The sequence below is a fragment of the Plectrocnemia conspersa genome, unplaced genomic scaffold (assembly GCF_051122295.1).
Source record: "Plectrocnemia conspersa isolate PC_06_02 unplaced genomic scaffold, ASM5112229v1 ptg000002l, whole genome shotgun sequence".
NCBI lineage: Eukaryota > Metazoa > Arthropoda > Insecta > Trichoptera > Polycentropodidae > Plectrocnemia > Plectrocnemia conspersa.
The window spans coordinates 266,347-282,557 of record NW_028277166.1 but is presented as its reverse complement, the minus strand read 5'-3'; the positions used below and the strand labels follow the sequence as shown (position 1 = coordinate 282,557).

At 35.4% G+C, this 16,211-nt stretch overlaps 3 protein-coding genes and 1 long non-coding RNA gene across 4 annotated transcripts; 2 read left to right on the top strand and 2 right to left on the bottom strand.

The window, feature by feature from the left end:
* Positions 1-4,449: 4,449 nt before the first annotated feature.
* On the bottom strand, positions 4,450-6,983 carry l(3)05822 (SH3 domain-containing lethal (3) 05822). The gene is made up of 3 exons (XM_088205873.1): positions 6,448-6,983; positions 5,113-5,295; positions 4,450-5,050 (listed from the first exon to the last, which is right to left on the bottom strand). The coding sequence occupies exons 1-3, from the start codon at positions 6,934-6,936 to the stop codon at positions 4,724-4,726; spliced, it is 999 nt and encodes a 332-aa protein (XP_088061999.1). The 5' UTR covers positions 6,937-6,983; the 3' UTR covers positions 4,450-4,723.
* Positions 6,984-10,464: 3,481 nt separating this feature from the next.
* RpS27 (ribosomal protein S27) lies at positions 10,465-13,601 on the top strand. The gene is made up of 3 exons (XM_088205872.1): positions 10,465-10,541; positions 10,706-10,925; positions 13,401-13,601. The coding sequence occupies exons 1-3, from the start codon at positions 10,536-10,538 to the stop codon at positions 13,427-13,429; spliced, it is 255 nt and encodes an 84-aa protein (XP_088061998.1). The 5' UTR covers positions 10,465-10,535; the 3' UTR covers positions 13,430-13,601.
* On the top strand, positions 11,701-12,728 carry LOC148237220 (uncharacterized). The gene is made up of 2 exons (XR_015812707.1): positions 11,701-11,791; positions 12,542-12,728. It is a non-coding gene; the product is annotated as an uncharacterized LOC148237220 (long non-coding RNA).
* On the bottom strand, positions 13,592-14,458 carry Rfk (Riboflavin kinase). Its single transcript, XM_088205871.1, has 3 exons — positions 14,179-14,458; positions 13,956-14,107; positions 13,592-13,895 (listed from the first exon to the last, which is right to left on the bottom strand). Exons 1-3 carry the CDS (start codon positions 14,270-14,272, stop codon positions 13,689-13,691), a joined length of 453 nt encoding a protein of 150 aa, XP_088061997.1. The 5' UTR covers positions 14,273-14,458; the 3' UTR covers positions 13,592-13,688.
* Between the last annotated feature and the right edge of the window lie 1,753 nt (positions 14,459-16,211).

Sequence of the window (16,211 nt, the reverse complement as noted above, 5' to 3'; positions counted from 1 at the left end):
TATCGTTTCTTTTATTGCTTTAATGTAAATGAATTTTATAGAAAATAATACCAATCAAATAAATGAACATAACAAAAAATATCTTGCAAAAATTATTATTAAAACCTAGTAATGCATCGTAAAACTATTTTATTTGCTCTGCGGAAAAATCAAATACAATCACACGTTCGCAACTTGATTTTTTCACTTAAATCAATTTATTATCAATTAATTTTATATTTTTTATTCAAGGTAATGGATAATATTGACGATGGCCAACTCAAAATGTCAATCGCTTGTGCAACGGACAATACTTAAAATTAAGATTTACCTGAACCAGAAATACAGATTGTCATTTTTCAACTAAACATAAAAAAATAAACAATCTTAGGTCAGAGTCCTGCTGTGAAATAGTGACATTTATGTTTGGTGAAGAAGTAAAGAAGGAAATTTTGAAGATTCCGATATCTGACGACAATTCACAGAAGAATTAATGACATGTTCTGCAAAACTGAAAGAACAGTCGCAGATGAACTCATTAACATGCTCTTTGCATTACGAGTAGACGAATCGACTGATATAAGTGGCAAGGCGCAGCTCTTAGGCTTTGTACGATTTATTAATGAACAAGATGACAAATCAAATTTTATGCTGCAAAAATCTTTTGGACTAATTTGACGCGATAACGTACTTGAATACGTTAAAATTATTTTGGGATTAGTGTCGGTATTTGTACCGACGAGCAGCTTCTATGATGCGATCAGTCAAAGATTTGTGACTAGCGAAAACGAATGTTTAGTATCTTAGGCATCTTACTTCTTCGTACAGAAGCAAGGTAGAGACTTTGTAAAATATCTAAAAAATGATAATTGGTGCAATAATTTGTCTGATATTTTTGCTTACTTTAATATTGCCAATATAAGTATGCAAAGAAACGACAAAAACCAATTTAATTAGATAAAAAATCCGTTTCGTTTCTTCCTACTTCTCCATTTTTACTTTGAATGAAGAACTGAAGTTGCTCTCTATTGTGGATTAAAATCGAAGCTCATTGAAAATACTCCTGAAAAATTCTGGATATCTATTAATCCTTTCAACGCCAAGCGCATGATATGATGCGCAACTAAATCTACTGTCTAACGCCAAGCGCATGATATGATGCGCTCGTTAAAACCTTCGTTTTTTAAAGAAACGGAAAGGTAAAAGTTGGCAATATATGTTTTAAAAATCAGTTTGAGTTCCTAGTAAACGATTTCAGTGATTTTATTTATAGAATTTGCGATGAAACAGTGGTATATATAATTATAAAGTCACGCCTTAATTTTAGTCGTTTGTATTTCGCGCGTGGTTTCGATCGTGCTTATTTAGACCACTTTTAGGGTTAGCACAAACGCATCGCGGAAATTCGTTTTTTTATACTTTAATTTATGAATCGAAATTAAATTATGTCATCAATATTTCAATGATAATTGTGATTTGTAAATACTTGTGAATATATTTATACGTTATTTCGACTGTTTTAATATTGTCAACTGTTTTTGTGATTGGTTTTTATTGTTTGTAATAATTAAATAATAATAATAATAATTACTATTAAATACTTATTAATAAATATAAATAAGATATAATTAATAAAATATCAATATTAACTCTTAGTAAATATTAAATAATAATAATAATAATAACAAAAACGATTCCTTGTCGTAGAATCATTTTATTTTACTTGTTCTATTTATTTACATTAAATTAATACCATCGTGACCTAACAGGTTACCCCAATGCGTCACGATGGTCGAAAAGTTTATTATTTATTGTATATATATGTGTGTGTGTGTGTGTGTAATATATATTACATATTCCGCCTGGAGTGTAGATATGTTGCACTCTTGCCGGTCCCAAGCCCGGATAAAGGAGGAGGGTTTCTATCATGGAGCAAACCAACCAACGTGGATAAATCCAAATAGTTATGAAAAAATTACAAAGAAATAATAAATCCGTCCCGATTCATAATGACCTAGACGATCGAAATCTAGATAAACGATTGGACTTCAATTTTGGAAGCTGGAATGTGCAATATTACTACCAGGAAAAATACAAACAATATCGGAAGAAATACTAAAACTCAAAGATATATCTAGAAGCCCTACAAGAAATTAGGTGGAAATGCCAAAACCGATCACCGGTTGTAGTGCCGTGGAAGAAGAAGAAGAAGAATATGTATATATTATAAATTATACATATAATTATATATAGTTAAATGTAACATCGTATCTTGCTATCAAGTTTTATTATTTATTATTTTTATATATAAAGAAATATGACAACCTTCAACAACAACCAATTGCAAACACCATTGATCAAAAACAAACGGTTTGGTTATTAGGGTTATTTTTGTGTACGATATATGTGATTTTGTATGCATCAAGGAAATCTTGTCGATTTGTAAATTTTTATAACAGGATGTAGGTCAGACGAAGAAAAAATGCGTTGCAGATTTATATATTAAAATTGTCTCAGTGTGAGCATGACCCTGCTTGTCGTTCGCTTGTATAGTGCCGCGCACGTTCATGTGTGTGTAGGTGTGTGTACGCGAGCCAGCTCGCGGACCGACGAATAGATTTTTTTTTGTTCACTCCATATTTCCAACAATACGACTAAAAATGTTTGTTTATTGATATAATTAGAATGTTTAAACCATGTTAATCATACATATATAATTTTAAAATATAAAAATTGAGTATTTTGCCTGTAATGATGTGTTAAACAGAGTAAGTAGCCAAAAAATTATATCGCTAAAAACGCATGGCGTACAGCGAGTAATTAACAATTTACCAGTCGGCGGTCTAAGGGTTAAAGATGAATACACAAGTCTGGTAAAAGAACCACTAAGCACATTATTATTTTCCATGTCATATCTTTGCGAGGCAGGATTTTCAACGATTGTTAATATTAAAACAAAGAAACGCCAGAGCCTGGGAAATTTAGAAAAGGAGATACGAATGGCTTTATCATATATTCGTCCCGATATTGGTGAAATCTGCAAACATCACCAAGCTCGTATACGAGAGTAGTCTGAACAGTTTCAAGTCTCGACACGAAGATGAGGTTACTTGTCAAAAATATTCTGATAATATAATTACGCATGTGTTGAAAGGTACTTGTAAAAATTTCAGTTTAACAGTCGATGTTAGTTTTTTTGTAAAAATGTCATTAAATTCTTGGGTTTGAAAGACAATATGCCTACACAAATTAAAGCTGAGATGCACACTGTTTACGGGGACTCTGCACTATCATTTGCTGCAGTGAAATTTTGGGCAGTTGAATTCGGGACGGCCAAAAACTGCAACCATTACCGATAACATCGGAAATGTTCACCCAATGGTACTAGATGACCGTAGAATCGAGGTTAGAGAAATAGCAGACGCTCTGGGCATCTCGAAAGAACATGTTTGTCATATATTGACTGAAGATTTGGGCATGAAAAAGCTAACCTCGCGTTGGGTGCCACGTTTGCTCACTCTGGACCAAAATCGCATTCGAATGAACACTTCCAAAGGCCTGTTGAAGCAGCTTAAGCAACATAAATTGGGGTTTTGGCGTCGATTAATAACTGTAGATGAAACTTGGATACACCACTACAATTTTGAATCCAAGATACAGTCAAAACAGTGGACTGCGAAGAGTGAATCGGCTCCAAAATAGGCGAAGACTTGAAAAATGAAAAACAATAACGTGAGCATACTACGCATCATTAGTTGACAATATGAGGGCAGATATTGCTGAAAAACGACCACTTTTGAAGAAAAAGAAAGTTTTGTTGCACCAAGACAACGCACCATCTCACACTTCAATAGTCGCCATGGCAAAAATTCACGAATTGGAGTCCGAATTGATTAACCACCCACTGTATTCATCAGATCTGGCTCCCAGCTTCTTTCTTCTACATTTTTTTTACGACATAGATTTTCATTAAACGAAGAGGCCATCACATAACAAGATGCCAACTACTATTTAGACGGATTAGAAATAGAACCGTCGCTGGGAATAGTTTATAGACTGTTGAATAATAAAACTGAAATTGACAAAAAAAATAACACTAAAACAGGGATGGTCAAACCCACGCCTGTGACACAATACTGTTTTTTTTTTCTTGGAGTAATTTTTGCAAACAATGACATTGTTTTTATTACACTCTTGATTAAATATCAGAATTTAGTATTCCTAGACTTCAAAAAAAATTTAGTATCACGGGATTACACATTATCTTTCCTGGTGTAATGCGAAACCGGTAGATATGGATTTCACACTATCGCCGGTGACGTCGGCTCGTGGCACTTTTTATCATTATTCTTGACCCAATTATACCGCAAATTTTATTATCGTACTGTATTGTAAGTTCAAAGCTTGTTCAATTGCTACGCATTATCGTTAACATTGCGAACGATCTCGTAATTTAAATAAAACGACATATTAAAGTAGATATACAATTTAATAATACCGTTGATAATATTTACATGATTTTGTATACAATCGGTTAAATAAAATACATACAAATATACATATATATTATGTTACACGTTATGATAATCAGTACGCGTTTCGGACCGTCGAAGTCCGAAACGAAGGCACCGCCGTTGGTCCCGAAATCGGATCACCTGCATAAATAATTTACACTAAAAGTAGTTTAGGCGCTTTGGAAAGAAGGCGACGGAGCGCGCGCTCCGCAACGTCGCAAGATTGCAGACTACGGGGGTCCCCGAGGCAGATCGGAGGGCGACGAGTCTACGTAGACGGACGGAAATTGGCCGCTCCTGCCTCCGGATTCCCCGCACAGCCAGTCGTCGTTGACCCTGTACAGCAATTTTACCCTAGCGCCGGACTTGAAGTCCAAATCGCCCGCTTCTCCGGACATAAAATCGTACAACGCCGTCGCCCACCATTCCTTCTCCGCTGGGAGCGGTACTTTTACGTCCACAAAGTTGGCCGGAAACATTCCCTCTACGCCGGATCGCAGTTTTCCGAATAGCCATTCGTCGTTGACTTTACGGAGTAATCTGATTTTATCGTCGACCTGTAAAACCAGTCGATCAAGTAGAGTTTTCATTATGTTAAAAACGAGACTAAAATAATTACCCTAAAAGGTAGGTCGTCCGAATGCGATCCTGGAAAGTCGAAGAGTGCGACAGCGTATGGATCTTCGTGTATATATTGTTCGACTTCGAACAGCTCTAGAACTTCCAGATTGGGCGGAGGAGGCGGCGGAGGCACGGTCGGCATCGGAGGAGAACCGTCGCCGGTATCTAGTTCTCTGGAAATCTACCAAAAAATTGTTAAAATACATTGAAAAAATATTTATTATATATACTAAATATTTCGTCACTCAACGCCTGGACAATTTTGCAGCATTGTAATTTTACAATAATAACTAATAAAAGATTTATAAGAAATGATAAAGCTTGTAACGAAAATTTATATGAAAAATTATTGCATAACTTATAAGTTTTCACTTTGCATGTATAGTTTTTTGTTATTACTAACAATAAATTTTATACTATGATAAAGATGATAATTTTCTACAAAATAATACTGAACAATTTATTCAATTAAGAAAAGAAGTATTCATATACAAATAAGAATATTCAAATACTTGAGCAATAATTCGAAATATTATATATACTGTACATCATAAAATATGCTATTGACAATGTTTTCTTTAACTCCTTCCCGGTCTTGTCTGAGTTAACTCTGAAATTTGTATTTTGTAAATTTTCATCTAAAAATCAACATATTTCTTGAAAAAATTGTGTCAAAATAAAGTTTTTCCATACTAGGTCCCTTTTATCACAACTAACGGCGCCGATGACATAATGTTATGCGACACCTATGTGTGATGAGATGCATTTTAACATTTTATTTTACATTTGATGAATCAATTTAAGGCAATAAGAATATGCTATCCTGCATAAAGTTTCGTGTAAATTAGACAAATATATATTGTCTATGTGGTTTAACAGCCATTCGAAGGAATGTGCTAAAATAATTGCATAAAGCCTTTACCCTTTGAGTAGTGAGTTAATTAAATGCCCCCCCCCCCCGTCCCCAAACGACAAATCTAGCGTTCATATTAAAAATGAATCATATCAAAACCAAATTTTGATCGACCAATAGAAGAGCGCAAAAACAAATATCATTTCAAGAAGTGATAATTGTAAATTCGGTTCGCATACACTTGGGCCGGTTTCACACGTGCCTGGCGTCGTGTAGTGGGGGTTGTGTTGTATGGGCAGCGTCAGGCCGGCGCCGGATGGATTCGTCCGGCACGTCTGAAATGGTCAGTACTAGCCCATTACACGGCGCCGGGCGTATCCATCCGGCACGTGTGAAACCGGCCTTAGTCCGTAGTAATGTCGGTAAGGATGGCCAAAATATTTTGTAAAAGTAAAGTTCGTAGATATTGTACAATGATACCTGAGGCGGCTTGGGCCTGACCGGTTTCGCCGGTTTGGCCCTGATGACCGTGGGGGCGCTGCGGATCTGGGGCTTGCAGCGTACGGCGGCACCGTTGCACAGACGATCGGGGAACTCGGCGGCGTCGTAGACGGTGCGAGAGGCGACGGCCCTGCGCAGCGCTCGAGTCGGCGAGAAGGGGTCGGGCGGCGAGTCGGTCCTCGAGTCGGAAAAGGCGTCGAAATCGTCCTCGAAGCCGCTCTCGACGCGCGAAGACGCCGCGGAGCCGAAGCTGTCGACGCTGAGGCCGTCCGCGTTGGAGCGAGAGTGAGAGTGCGGGAGAGGAGCGGGGGAGCCCGGGGGCGACGAGAGGTCGATGAGGAGCGGCGACGTCGAGCGCTGGGGGCGCGGCGGCGGTGGCCGGGGCGGCGGAGGCTTCTTCTTAGGGGGCGGCAATGGCGCCGACCGTAGGGGGACTCTCATGCCCCTGAGCCCCTCCGATCCTGACATTCGGCCGGGTGTTGCCACCGCTCGCGGCCATTATCTACTCTGGAATCACTATAAGCTTAAATTCAATTTGTTCGCGTTATTTCGGAATCGGCATATAACGCAAATATATTCAACAAAAAAACAATGCTTTAAAAATATATTTACATTATATAACATAATCAAAAACAGCAATTAAAAATATAAACAGGGGAAGATACTTGTGTATTGTTACCCTTCACCACCCGTCCGCAAAACTAACACTATTTTTTTTAATTTCAAAAAAATACTAATTAATCATATATGTAAAGATATTTTAATTTACAAGTTGTTTAAAATTATATACAGTTATTATATATCTTTTGTGAAATGCAATAAGGGCTATTATTTGTAAGATGTATATCAATATAAGCTTAAATCATCAAAAACGCGTATTTATTTTGATTTGTTTTAACTCGTTAAGATTATAAATATATAAATAGATCGTCCAGATACGATATAATATTGATATTACGTAATCACTTAATAAAATAAATCGCAAACGCGTAACACATCTTTCTTTTATAATGGCAAACGTATGTTTACAAAAAAGGGTGCTTAACATCGTATATGTACTTGTATTTTTATTAAAATATACGACAGATGTTGCTACAATTCGATTTATTTTTTCAATAGGTGTCTTCGTATCTGAACGAAGGGTAGTAGAATTCAAAGCTGGGCAAAAAACCATTAATTCGTTAATTTGCTAATTAACGAAGCTATTAACTTCTGTTAATTGAAGTAGGTATTTTTTTTAAATAAAAAAAATATTTTATAAAAAATAAAATGCATTTATATAAAAAATAATAATAGAATTACAATATGCTTTTAAACATTTAAATAATAAAAAGTTAAAATGGGAATATTTTTAAAGAACAATGAAATAATATTAAACACAAAGTTAATATAAAAAAGCTAAGAACTAATAACAAAAACGTACAATATATAATTAGGAATTCAGATTAAAAAAAACACAATAGACACTAAAGAAAAAATATAAGCACAAAATAATAAAAAAATAATACCAGAAAGTAAAAAGTCTCACTTTTTTCTCTGCAAAATCTCGTATGAGTTATTTAAAACACAATTCATCACATAACTCATGCTCGATAGCTATCCAGTTAGCATATCCTGATTCATTGTGAATCTTGAATAGTTTTTGATGATTCTTAATTTGGAAAAACTTCTTTCATTATTTACAACTTATATAGGCAGTTATTAAAATTCTAAAGATAATGTTTATATTCGGCCCAAAAGTTAATGCTTTTATGAATTTGAATACCTCCTTTGAAGACATATTTTTTTTAATAACATGCACAAAGTTGACAACCCATCTGGAAGGATTATTGCGTTTTAATTAGTCGTCTCGCATCCGCTTTGTAAACATGTTTTAGAGACTGTGATGATGGCGGGTGGCAATGAGACACAGATTGAGCCGCTGCAGTAGTATATTTATTGACGGTTACGGTGTTTACATGGTTAAAATGGGGCGGACGCGCGACGGCACGCGTCCGAACCCTTACAAGCTTGCCGGAAGAGAGAAAACCGTCACAACAATGCCACTTTAGCGCCAACCAGTTTTGGCCATAACAAATCTATATTGGCCCCCATATGGCTCCGGCCCCTTTGGGGGCCAATATAGATTTGTTATGGCCAAAACTGGTCGGCGCAGAAGTAGCATTGTTGTGACGGTTTTCGCTCTCTCGACCGGCAAGCTTGTAAGGGTTCGGACGCGTGCCGTCGCGCGTCCGCCCCATTCTTGTAATGTAATCACTGTAACCTTAAATAAATATTACTGCAGCGGCTCAATCTGTGTCTCATTGCCACCCGTCACCAACACACCGCTAAAATGTAAACAACTTCATAAAAACATTACTGCAGCGGTTCAATCTGTGTCTAACTGCCATCTGTCAAAAATCACCATCCCGTCGCCAAAAAACTAACTTTAGTTTAGAAAGATATAATGATTCCGATGATTTGGTTCTCGAATTTGAAGCTGTAGAATTTCTCTCGGATAACGAAAATGTGATTGAAATATTCGAATCGAAATCAGATGAAGATTATTGCAATTACGAAGTAAATATTTTTCACATTTAGATTTAAAATTATTATTTATTATAAAAGCAATAATAACAAATTTTCATTATTTATAGTTCATATTACATATGTCAGATTCATTGGAGTGTAATGAAAACACGGAACATTCGTATAATGTAAGTATGATATCAACAATTTGTTATAATAAAAAAATATGACAAATAAATATTATTTTGCAGGGCAGAGAAGTTAATCAAGGAATGAGAGTCATCAAAGACACGACAGCGAAATATAACGGTACTAAAAGAAATATTATCACAGACAATTTTTTCACATCTATTCCTTTAGCTCAATATCTATTACAAAGCGATTTATTTATTACCGGAATAATGAGGGCCAACAAGCCTGATATAAAGAAAGAGTTTTTAAGGGATAAGTTGAAAGAATTGATACTTATGTTTCAAAACAATTTCACACGATTCTGTTGCTCAGTACAAAAGATTTTAACACAGATAGTGAAGGCTGCAAAAATAAACGACAATCTGTGATTAACTTTTATAACAAAACAAAAGGCGGAGTTGATCTAGGAGACAAAATGACTCGTGAATATTCTTGCATACGAGCGACAAGGTGATGGCCTTTCAGAATATTTATGAAGCTCAATGCTATTATGGCTTTCAATGCCTATACGATATTTCGAGTTGCGAATCAACGATTGATGCCATCGAAAGTATTTCATACGCCTCCTATGGGTAAATTTAGTAAGAACGACAGGAGAATGTTTCTTTACATAAAGTTTATGCAAAGAAACTTTACGGTTTATGCCATAAACCGTAAAAGTCTGCGATAGAATTATTCGCGAAGATTTTTGCCCTCGAATATCTTTCTCAGTAGTACTCGTAATATTGGACGAAGACTTACGTGTAACTTTTGTTTTGGTATTAAAATTACGCGTGTATCATGTTTTGTTTGTCACAGAGCTGTGTGCCAAATGCATAAAGTAATAATTTTTTTTTTGTATGTTATGTGTTTATAGATGCAAGTTTTATTTTAAGTAATTCATGTTTAATTCGTATAGATAAGTTTTTTATCATTTCTTTTTGAATAATATTATTTGTAAAGAAAAAATATACTGTGTTTTAATACGTACTAAGTAGGAAATGCGTTTATATGCGTGCATAAGCAATGACAAAAAGGTAGAGCATGGTCTAGTTCCACGTTCGATTAAAAATATTTCGGTCTCTCGATAGTTGAAAGAATTAACGTTTTATGAATGAACGGTGAACTAATAAAATAAATACATATAATTTTCTTTTGGCGCGTAAAGAGAGAATAATTAAACACAATAATAAATTGTAAAAAAAATAAGAAACGGTAAGAACGTAGCGAAAGAGTGATTTAAAAATGTTTTCGTAATTTATAATGCAATTTGGAGCGGGAAAAACGATTCGGCAATCGATCGGTGTTGCCAGCGTCAGTCGTTCCGCGTTCGTCCGTTCGGCGCTGCCCCTCCGCTTCCTTTCGTGTCGAGCCGCGCCGCAGACACCATGCCGGTGAGTGTGAGGGGCGACGGAGAAGGCGCCGGCGATCGAGGGCGCCGGGGGCGAAGTCTCCCGGGCGCTCCTCGTCCGAGGAGCCGATTCCGAGTCGCGCGGTCCTCTTCCGCCGCACACGTGGCTTCGGGGTTATGCTGACTGAAGAGTGCGTGTGTTTTCAGTTGGCCGTGGACCTATTGCACCCGTCTCCCGTCGTCGAGAAGAGGAAGCACAAGCTAAAGCGGCTCGTGCAGCATCCCAACTCGTACTTCATGGACGTCAAGTGCCCCGGCTGCTTCAAGATCACGACCGTCTTCAGCCACGCGCAGACGGCCGTCGAGTGCCCCGGGTGCTCCACCATTCTCTGTCAGCCCACCGGAGGAAGGGCGAGGTTGACCGAAGGTCTATATCACTGCTTCCATTTAACGTCAATTTTAAATTGCAACGTGTGGTGAAATATGTCTCACTGTTGAATACATATGCTCAGAAACGTTCTTTAGATTAGGTGCGAGCGATAACTCGCCATAACTATATGAGATGGTAAAATGTTGACCACTTATGGCCAAATGCCATTGATGTGTTATACATTTTTTGATTACAGATTTTAAATCGTATACATCAATAAATCAATTTATTTTTCGATTAAAATCGATTTCAGATGAAATAAGAAATCAAAATATAAATTGAGTTATGTAACTGCGGTAAAAAAAATAAGCATCACTATTTAAATATTGATTATTAGTACACTAATATCCCAAAGTTTTGCGATAGGTAATAAAACATCAATTTTGTTTAATTGGGACAAAGGACTAACAAAAAATTTAATTAAAGTTGTAGTTCTTTATACATATGAATTATGGAAAAATATTAAGAAAACAAACGAGTTAGGTAAATTAAAATTTAAAAACACTTTCACATACAATTTCTTCGTAGCGAGCCAATACTATTTTTTATACTTGGCTTTGTAGCCATAACCATAAAGAGTCCACGGTTTTAAACACTAGTAAGCCTTTTTCAATTGAGCCGAGTATCGGATTGTACTTCAGTAACGTTTTCCTATCTCGACTGAATGTTGCCATTATTACCATCGATCACCTTCTCGTTTTTGTATAAGAGACAAGTTTCTTCCGGATATCATTAAAATATTTTGTGAATATTACATAATAGAAAAATATGCTATTGATGCTGAACTGTAGATTCTAGATTCCTTAACCCTTCACACAGATTTTCAGTTCCAGGCACGTCATATTTTTTTAATGGAGATAAAGGTAAAATTCATATAAATATTTGATATTAGGTTTTATAGCCAAATTTTGATCAATTAATACTTTGAGAACCACTGGAATGCTTTTTTATTTAGTTCCAATATAAAAAACAACATTTATCATATTTAAATGGTAAATGTAGTTTTTTTTTGTTTTGAAAACATTTTTTTGCTATTCTGGGCAACAATGATTTTCCTTCCCAGTGGTTGTCGAAGTTTTTTTTATTTAAATCGTAATAAATTATTTAATTTCAATAAAAAAATAAAATCAACTTTCAGAAAAAATGTCTTTCTGTTAGTCTACTAAGTAGATTTTCAGAGGGTGTTCTGTGAGTTTCTGTTTTGGACCCATATTTAAAATTTATCCCTCAACAAGTTGCATTATGTATGAAAGATGCTCAATTATTTTCTCGGTATTTTCCTTATCATTGAATTTATAATCGAAGAATTCAGTAAACGCCGGAAAATCTTCATGTACCATTTTTTCATATTTTTTTCTTTCAATGTGAGTTTTTTCAAAAAATTGTCTACTTGGACTTTATAAATAAAAAAAATTATCGTAATAAAAACAATGTAATAAATATCGCAAAGTAATCAGGCAAACTACTTACACGCAAATGTAAAAGAAGATCGCAAATTATAACGCGAAAAAGCTCTTACTCGAACAGATTTCAGTAACGCGCTGACGAACATATGTACAAAAATCCGAAAAAAAAAATTCTTGAAATACTCTAATAAACATCATTATTTATAGGACTTGAATGCAGCTTTAGTTTTAATTAACGCTACAACAAAAGAAAAAATGTAGACTGGTGGATCCCACATATCGAAGAAATAGCTGGCTCAGCTAACAAAGAGAAAACGTACTAGTTTAAAGCTGGCTTTATGTTGCATCAAAAGCGATTCGAGTCGGTATTGTCGTTTCTTTCATATTTGTTCAACACTATCGCAACAATGACACGATTTCGTTGTGGTTACCTTCTTAAAGTTGGGCGATTTATTCATCTTGAAGAAGAGTTTAAAGTCATAATAAAATATCATAGGCAAAGGTATGAGAATTCAATGCGTCATAATGGCGTTAAAATTATACAGTAGGAATGATACATTACTGAATCTATCGTATTGTTAAGATTTAAATTAGAACATGCATATAATTTGGAAATATTTTCGTTTCATAATTTTAATGTAACTTTGAGAATATATGTTTATAGATCCATTATTAATTCATCTTCAAATAGAATTACCAGCTTTTACATCATCGGACTTTTATTATTGAACTTTGGAATCGGCTGAATATATAATATATATGTATATTAATATTGAGTTTGGACATCGATCGCAATATAATTGGTTATTCATCATCATACAATTATTGTCACAAATTACATTACTATTGAATTTTAATCAAGAACAAGAAGTAATTATTTCTTTCTTCATCTTTCAAAGGTGAATCTAATAGAAAAATTTTCACATGAGTAAAGTTCGTTAAAATTGGACTCGTATTATTGCAACTAATTTGTATTGTTTATCATGAAGCGATGTCGTTATCTTAAAATCTATATTACACAACAGTTGTTGTTCTACGATTTAACATTGTATTTTTTTCGTTTCAGGATGTTCGTTCAGAAAAAAGCAACATTAAACACCATCATGCCGGTTTTACTATGTATATTTAATTTTATAAGATGTTGAAATAAAGAAGTCTTTCTTTTCCACTAAACTTAAAGTTTGTTTGATTATGTAACGCTGCACGCATCGACAGACGCCCAAAATTCCATCGTTTATTTAAATAATAAAACTTGTATAAACCGCAACATTTATTTTATTTATATTTCTCTAGATATATAATATATTATATGATAATAAATTTTTCTAAACAATTAAGTACAAATTTGATCCAGTCATTGGAGAAAATATTGGTGGTGTCGGTATGGCGAGTTCTCTTGGTCGTTCAGAGACTCGTCCGCGTCCAATATGTCTCGCTTGATGGCGGCTATCAGTTCGTCCAAGTTGGAGAAGTTCTTTTCGGGGCGTAAGTATTTTGTGACGCACACCTTCAGATCGGCTCCGTAAAAGTCGTCGGAAAATTCGTGCAGAATGTGGGTTTCCTGAAAAGGAGAGTATAGCAATATAAATATGTAAGACCGAAGATAATTAATAGTTTTTACCATTGATTTTTGTCGGTTGTTATAATACGGACACCAGCCGACGTTCATGACCATCTTGTAAACAGGCGACCCGTCGACGGAGGCCCACCCGCAGTACACTCCCGTGTCCAAGGACTCCGGCAACGCGTCCACCACCTCGCGCGAAAAATTGGCTGCGAAAACAAAGACGATCAATCAGGCGAAAGGGAAAGTCGACAGCAGTCGTACGAGAGAAGTTAGATACCCGTCGGACAACCGAGCTGCTTGGAACCCCGGCCGAAACCCTGGACCACCGTTCCGCGGACGAACAGCGGCAGCGCTGCGGAGAAGTTCATCATCGACTGTCACATACTTGAGTCTAGTGTCGCACGTGTCCCTGACGTTCGCAACAAAAAGTTGCATTGCGCTTGCGCGTGTCACCCGTTTAATCATATGTTTGTTGTCAAAATACAAGATTTGCCAGATTTCATAGCGTCGTGCGCATGCGTCGTCTTAACTTTTACTTCGAGCGCAGGTCTACCACCACAATCGCAGGAAATATCGCGCAATCGCGTAAACGCTCGAATTCATTAATTAGATAATATTATTATATTGCAATTTTTAAATTATTGAAAAAGCATATAAATAAACAAAAAATTAAAACTGTTTATTATTAATTACTATTTTACCCATAGGAAATATTGTACTTCATTGGCTTCCAAACTTCATACCTTCGATAGATATCGGTTTTCTCAAATGGACTTATGGCAGATTTTAAAAAGTACACTGCAAAATAGCAAAAAAATTGTTTAATTAAAGGTTAGGCAAAAAATAGCAATAGTAAATAATCATTTTTAGAGGCTTCTAATGGTAAATAGATATTACTAAGTAAATTACCGATTTACCCCACATTGAATTGAAATAAGAAATAAAGTTATGTAACGGCACGTATACTTTAAAAACCATTGCTGTAGTTTATTTAGCGGTTTAGTAAGTAATGTCGATATTTTTTCCATAAAAAATTAATTACAGGAAAACGCAAAAAAATACCATTTTTTTTAAATAAAACAACTTGTGTTATTTCTATGCCTATACATCCATATATATTTTATTTATTTTAATAAATTCTTGATAGTTTTTTAGCGGACTTTATTTACCTATAGTTTATATATGAAGTATATGCGTTGGCGTTGGAAACGTCCACTGGCCGTTGTCTTTCCAATGAGGTCTACCAAAAGTATGTACTATCCGCCAAATTGTGGTCATAATGAATGAATAAATAAATATAAAAATAGGCCCCCGCATAACAAAAAAGTATGCACGCGCTACAAATATAAACGCACTGAACTATAATTTTATAATTATTTTTAAATAATCTTTCGACACTTCTCGAGGCAAGACCAAAAAGATCTCACTGAAATGTTTAAGAAATACATTTATAAAAATTAGTAAGCGATAATGAGGGTTTGCACGTGCAACTGATTTCTCATTAATATCAACTTTAGTGCTACACTCGAGTAAAGCTGAACGGGCTAAATATAGGGGTGGCTGTGGTTCAACAAATACATATTACAAAAATCTGATTAAAACATGTTGGTTAAATCAGATTTTATTTCACATCTTGTACAAATTAAAAGCGACCGAAAGATCATTTCGGTACGCATACGGCCACCCGTTTTCATTGCAGACATCGTATATTTTCGCTAGTAGAAACATTTATCTAATGGTAAAAATATATTGGACTTCGTTAGCGAATATACAACTTCACCGAAAAATCACATTCACAGTATAGTGCTAGACACCCAAGAATGCCGATTGCATTAGTACTAGTGTATCTGTGAATCTGTCAACTTATTGGTTCCTGTAAAAGAATTAGTAAATGCATTGAGCTCTGATTGGTAAGCTCTAGCACAGGATTGGTTAAAATGACATCATCGGGGATAAATGGGCAAAGTCAGTAGCTGATTTGGTAAGGAGCGGAACGGTTGTTTGTTTAGTTTGTGAAATACACGGTGTTCACCAACTAACGAGATGTCGGAGTATAGTAAATTAGGAAGAGGAAGACCATTATCGGGGCAAACAAAAGAAGTTGTTTTAAATTTGTATACATATTTAAAAAAGCTGTATGAAAGCAACGATTCGGTAATTATTTTTAAAATAATACACTAGTCAAAATATTTGTAAATAAAGCAATATGTGTATTTTTAGGTTGTACCTATTATGGACCAGGTAGCCGAAGCGACAAAGCTGTCGGTCAGAAGGATACAAGCAATTGTTCGGGAATTTAAAAATAACGGA

Bases quoted from the DNA above. Each gene is read 5' to 3' on its own strand.
- RpS27 (XM_088205872.1), top strand. The intron at 10,926-13,400 runs GTCTATATCACT...TTTTCGTTTCAG, and splicing joins AAGGGCGAGGTTGACCGAAG to GATGTTCGTTCAGAAAAAAG.
- Rfk (XM_088205871.1), bottom strand. From the start codon at position 14,272: ATGATGAACTTCTCCGCAGCGCTGCCGCTGTTCGTCCGCGGAACGGTG. The intron at 14,108-14,178 runs GTATCTAACTTC...TTGTTTTCGCAG, and splicing joins GCAGCTCGGTTGTCCGACGG to CCAATTTTTCGCGCGAGGTG. The intron at 13,896-13,955 runs GTAAAAACTATT...TCTCCTTTTCAG, and splicing joins ACAACCGACAAAAATCAATG to GAAACCCACATTCTGCACGA.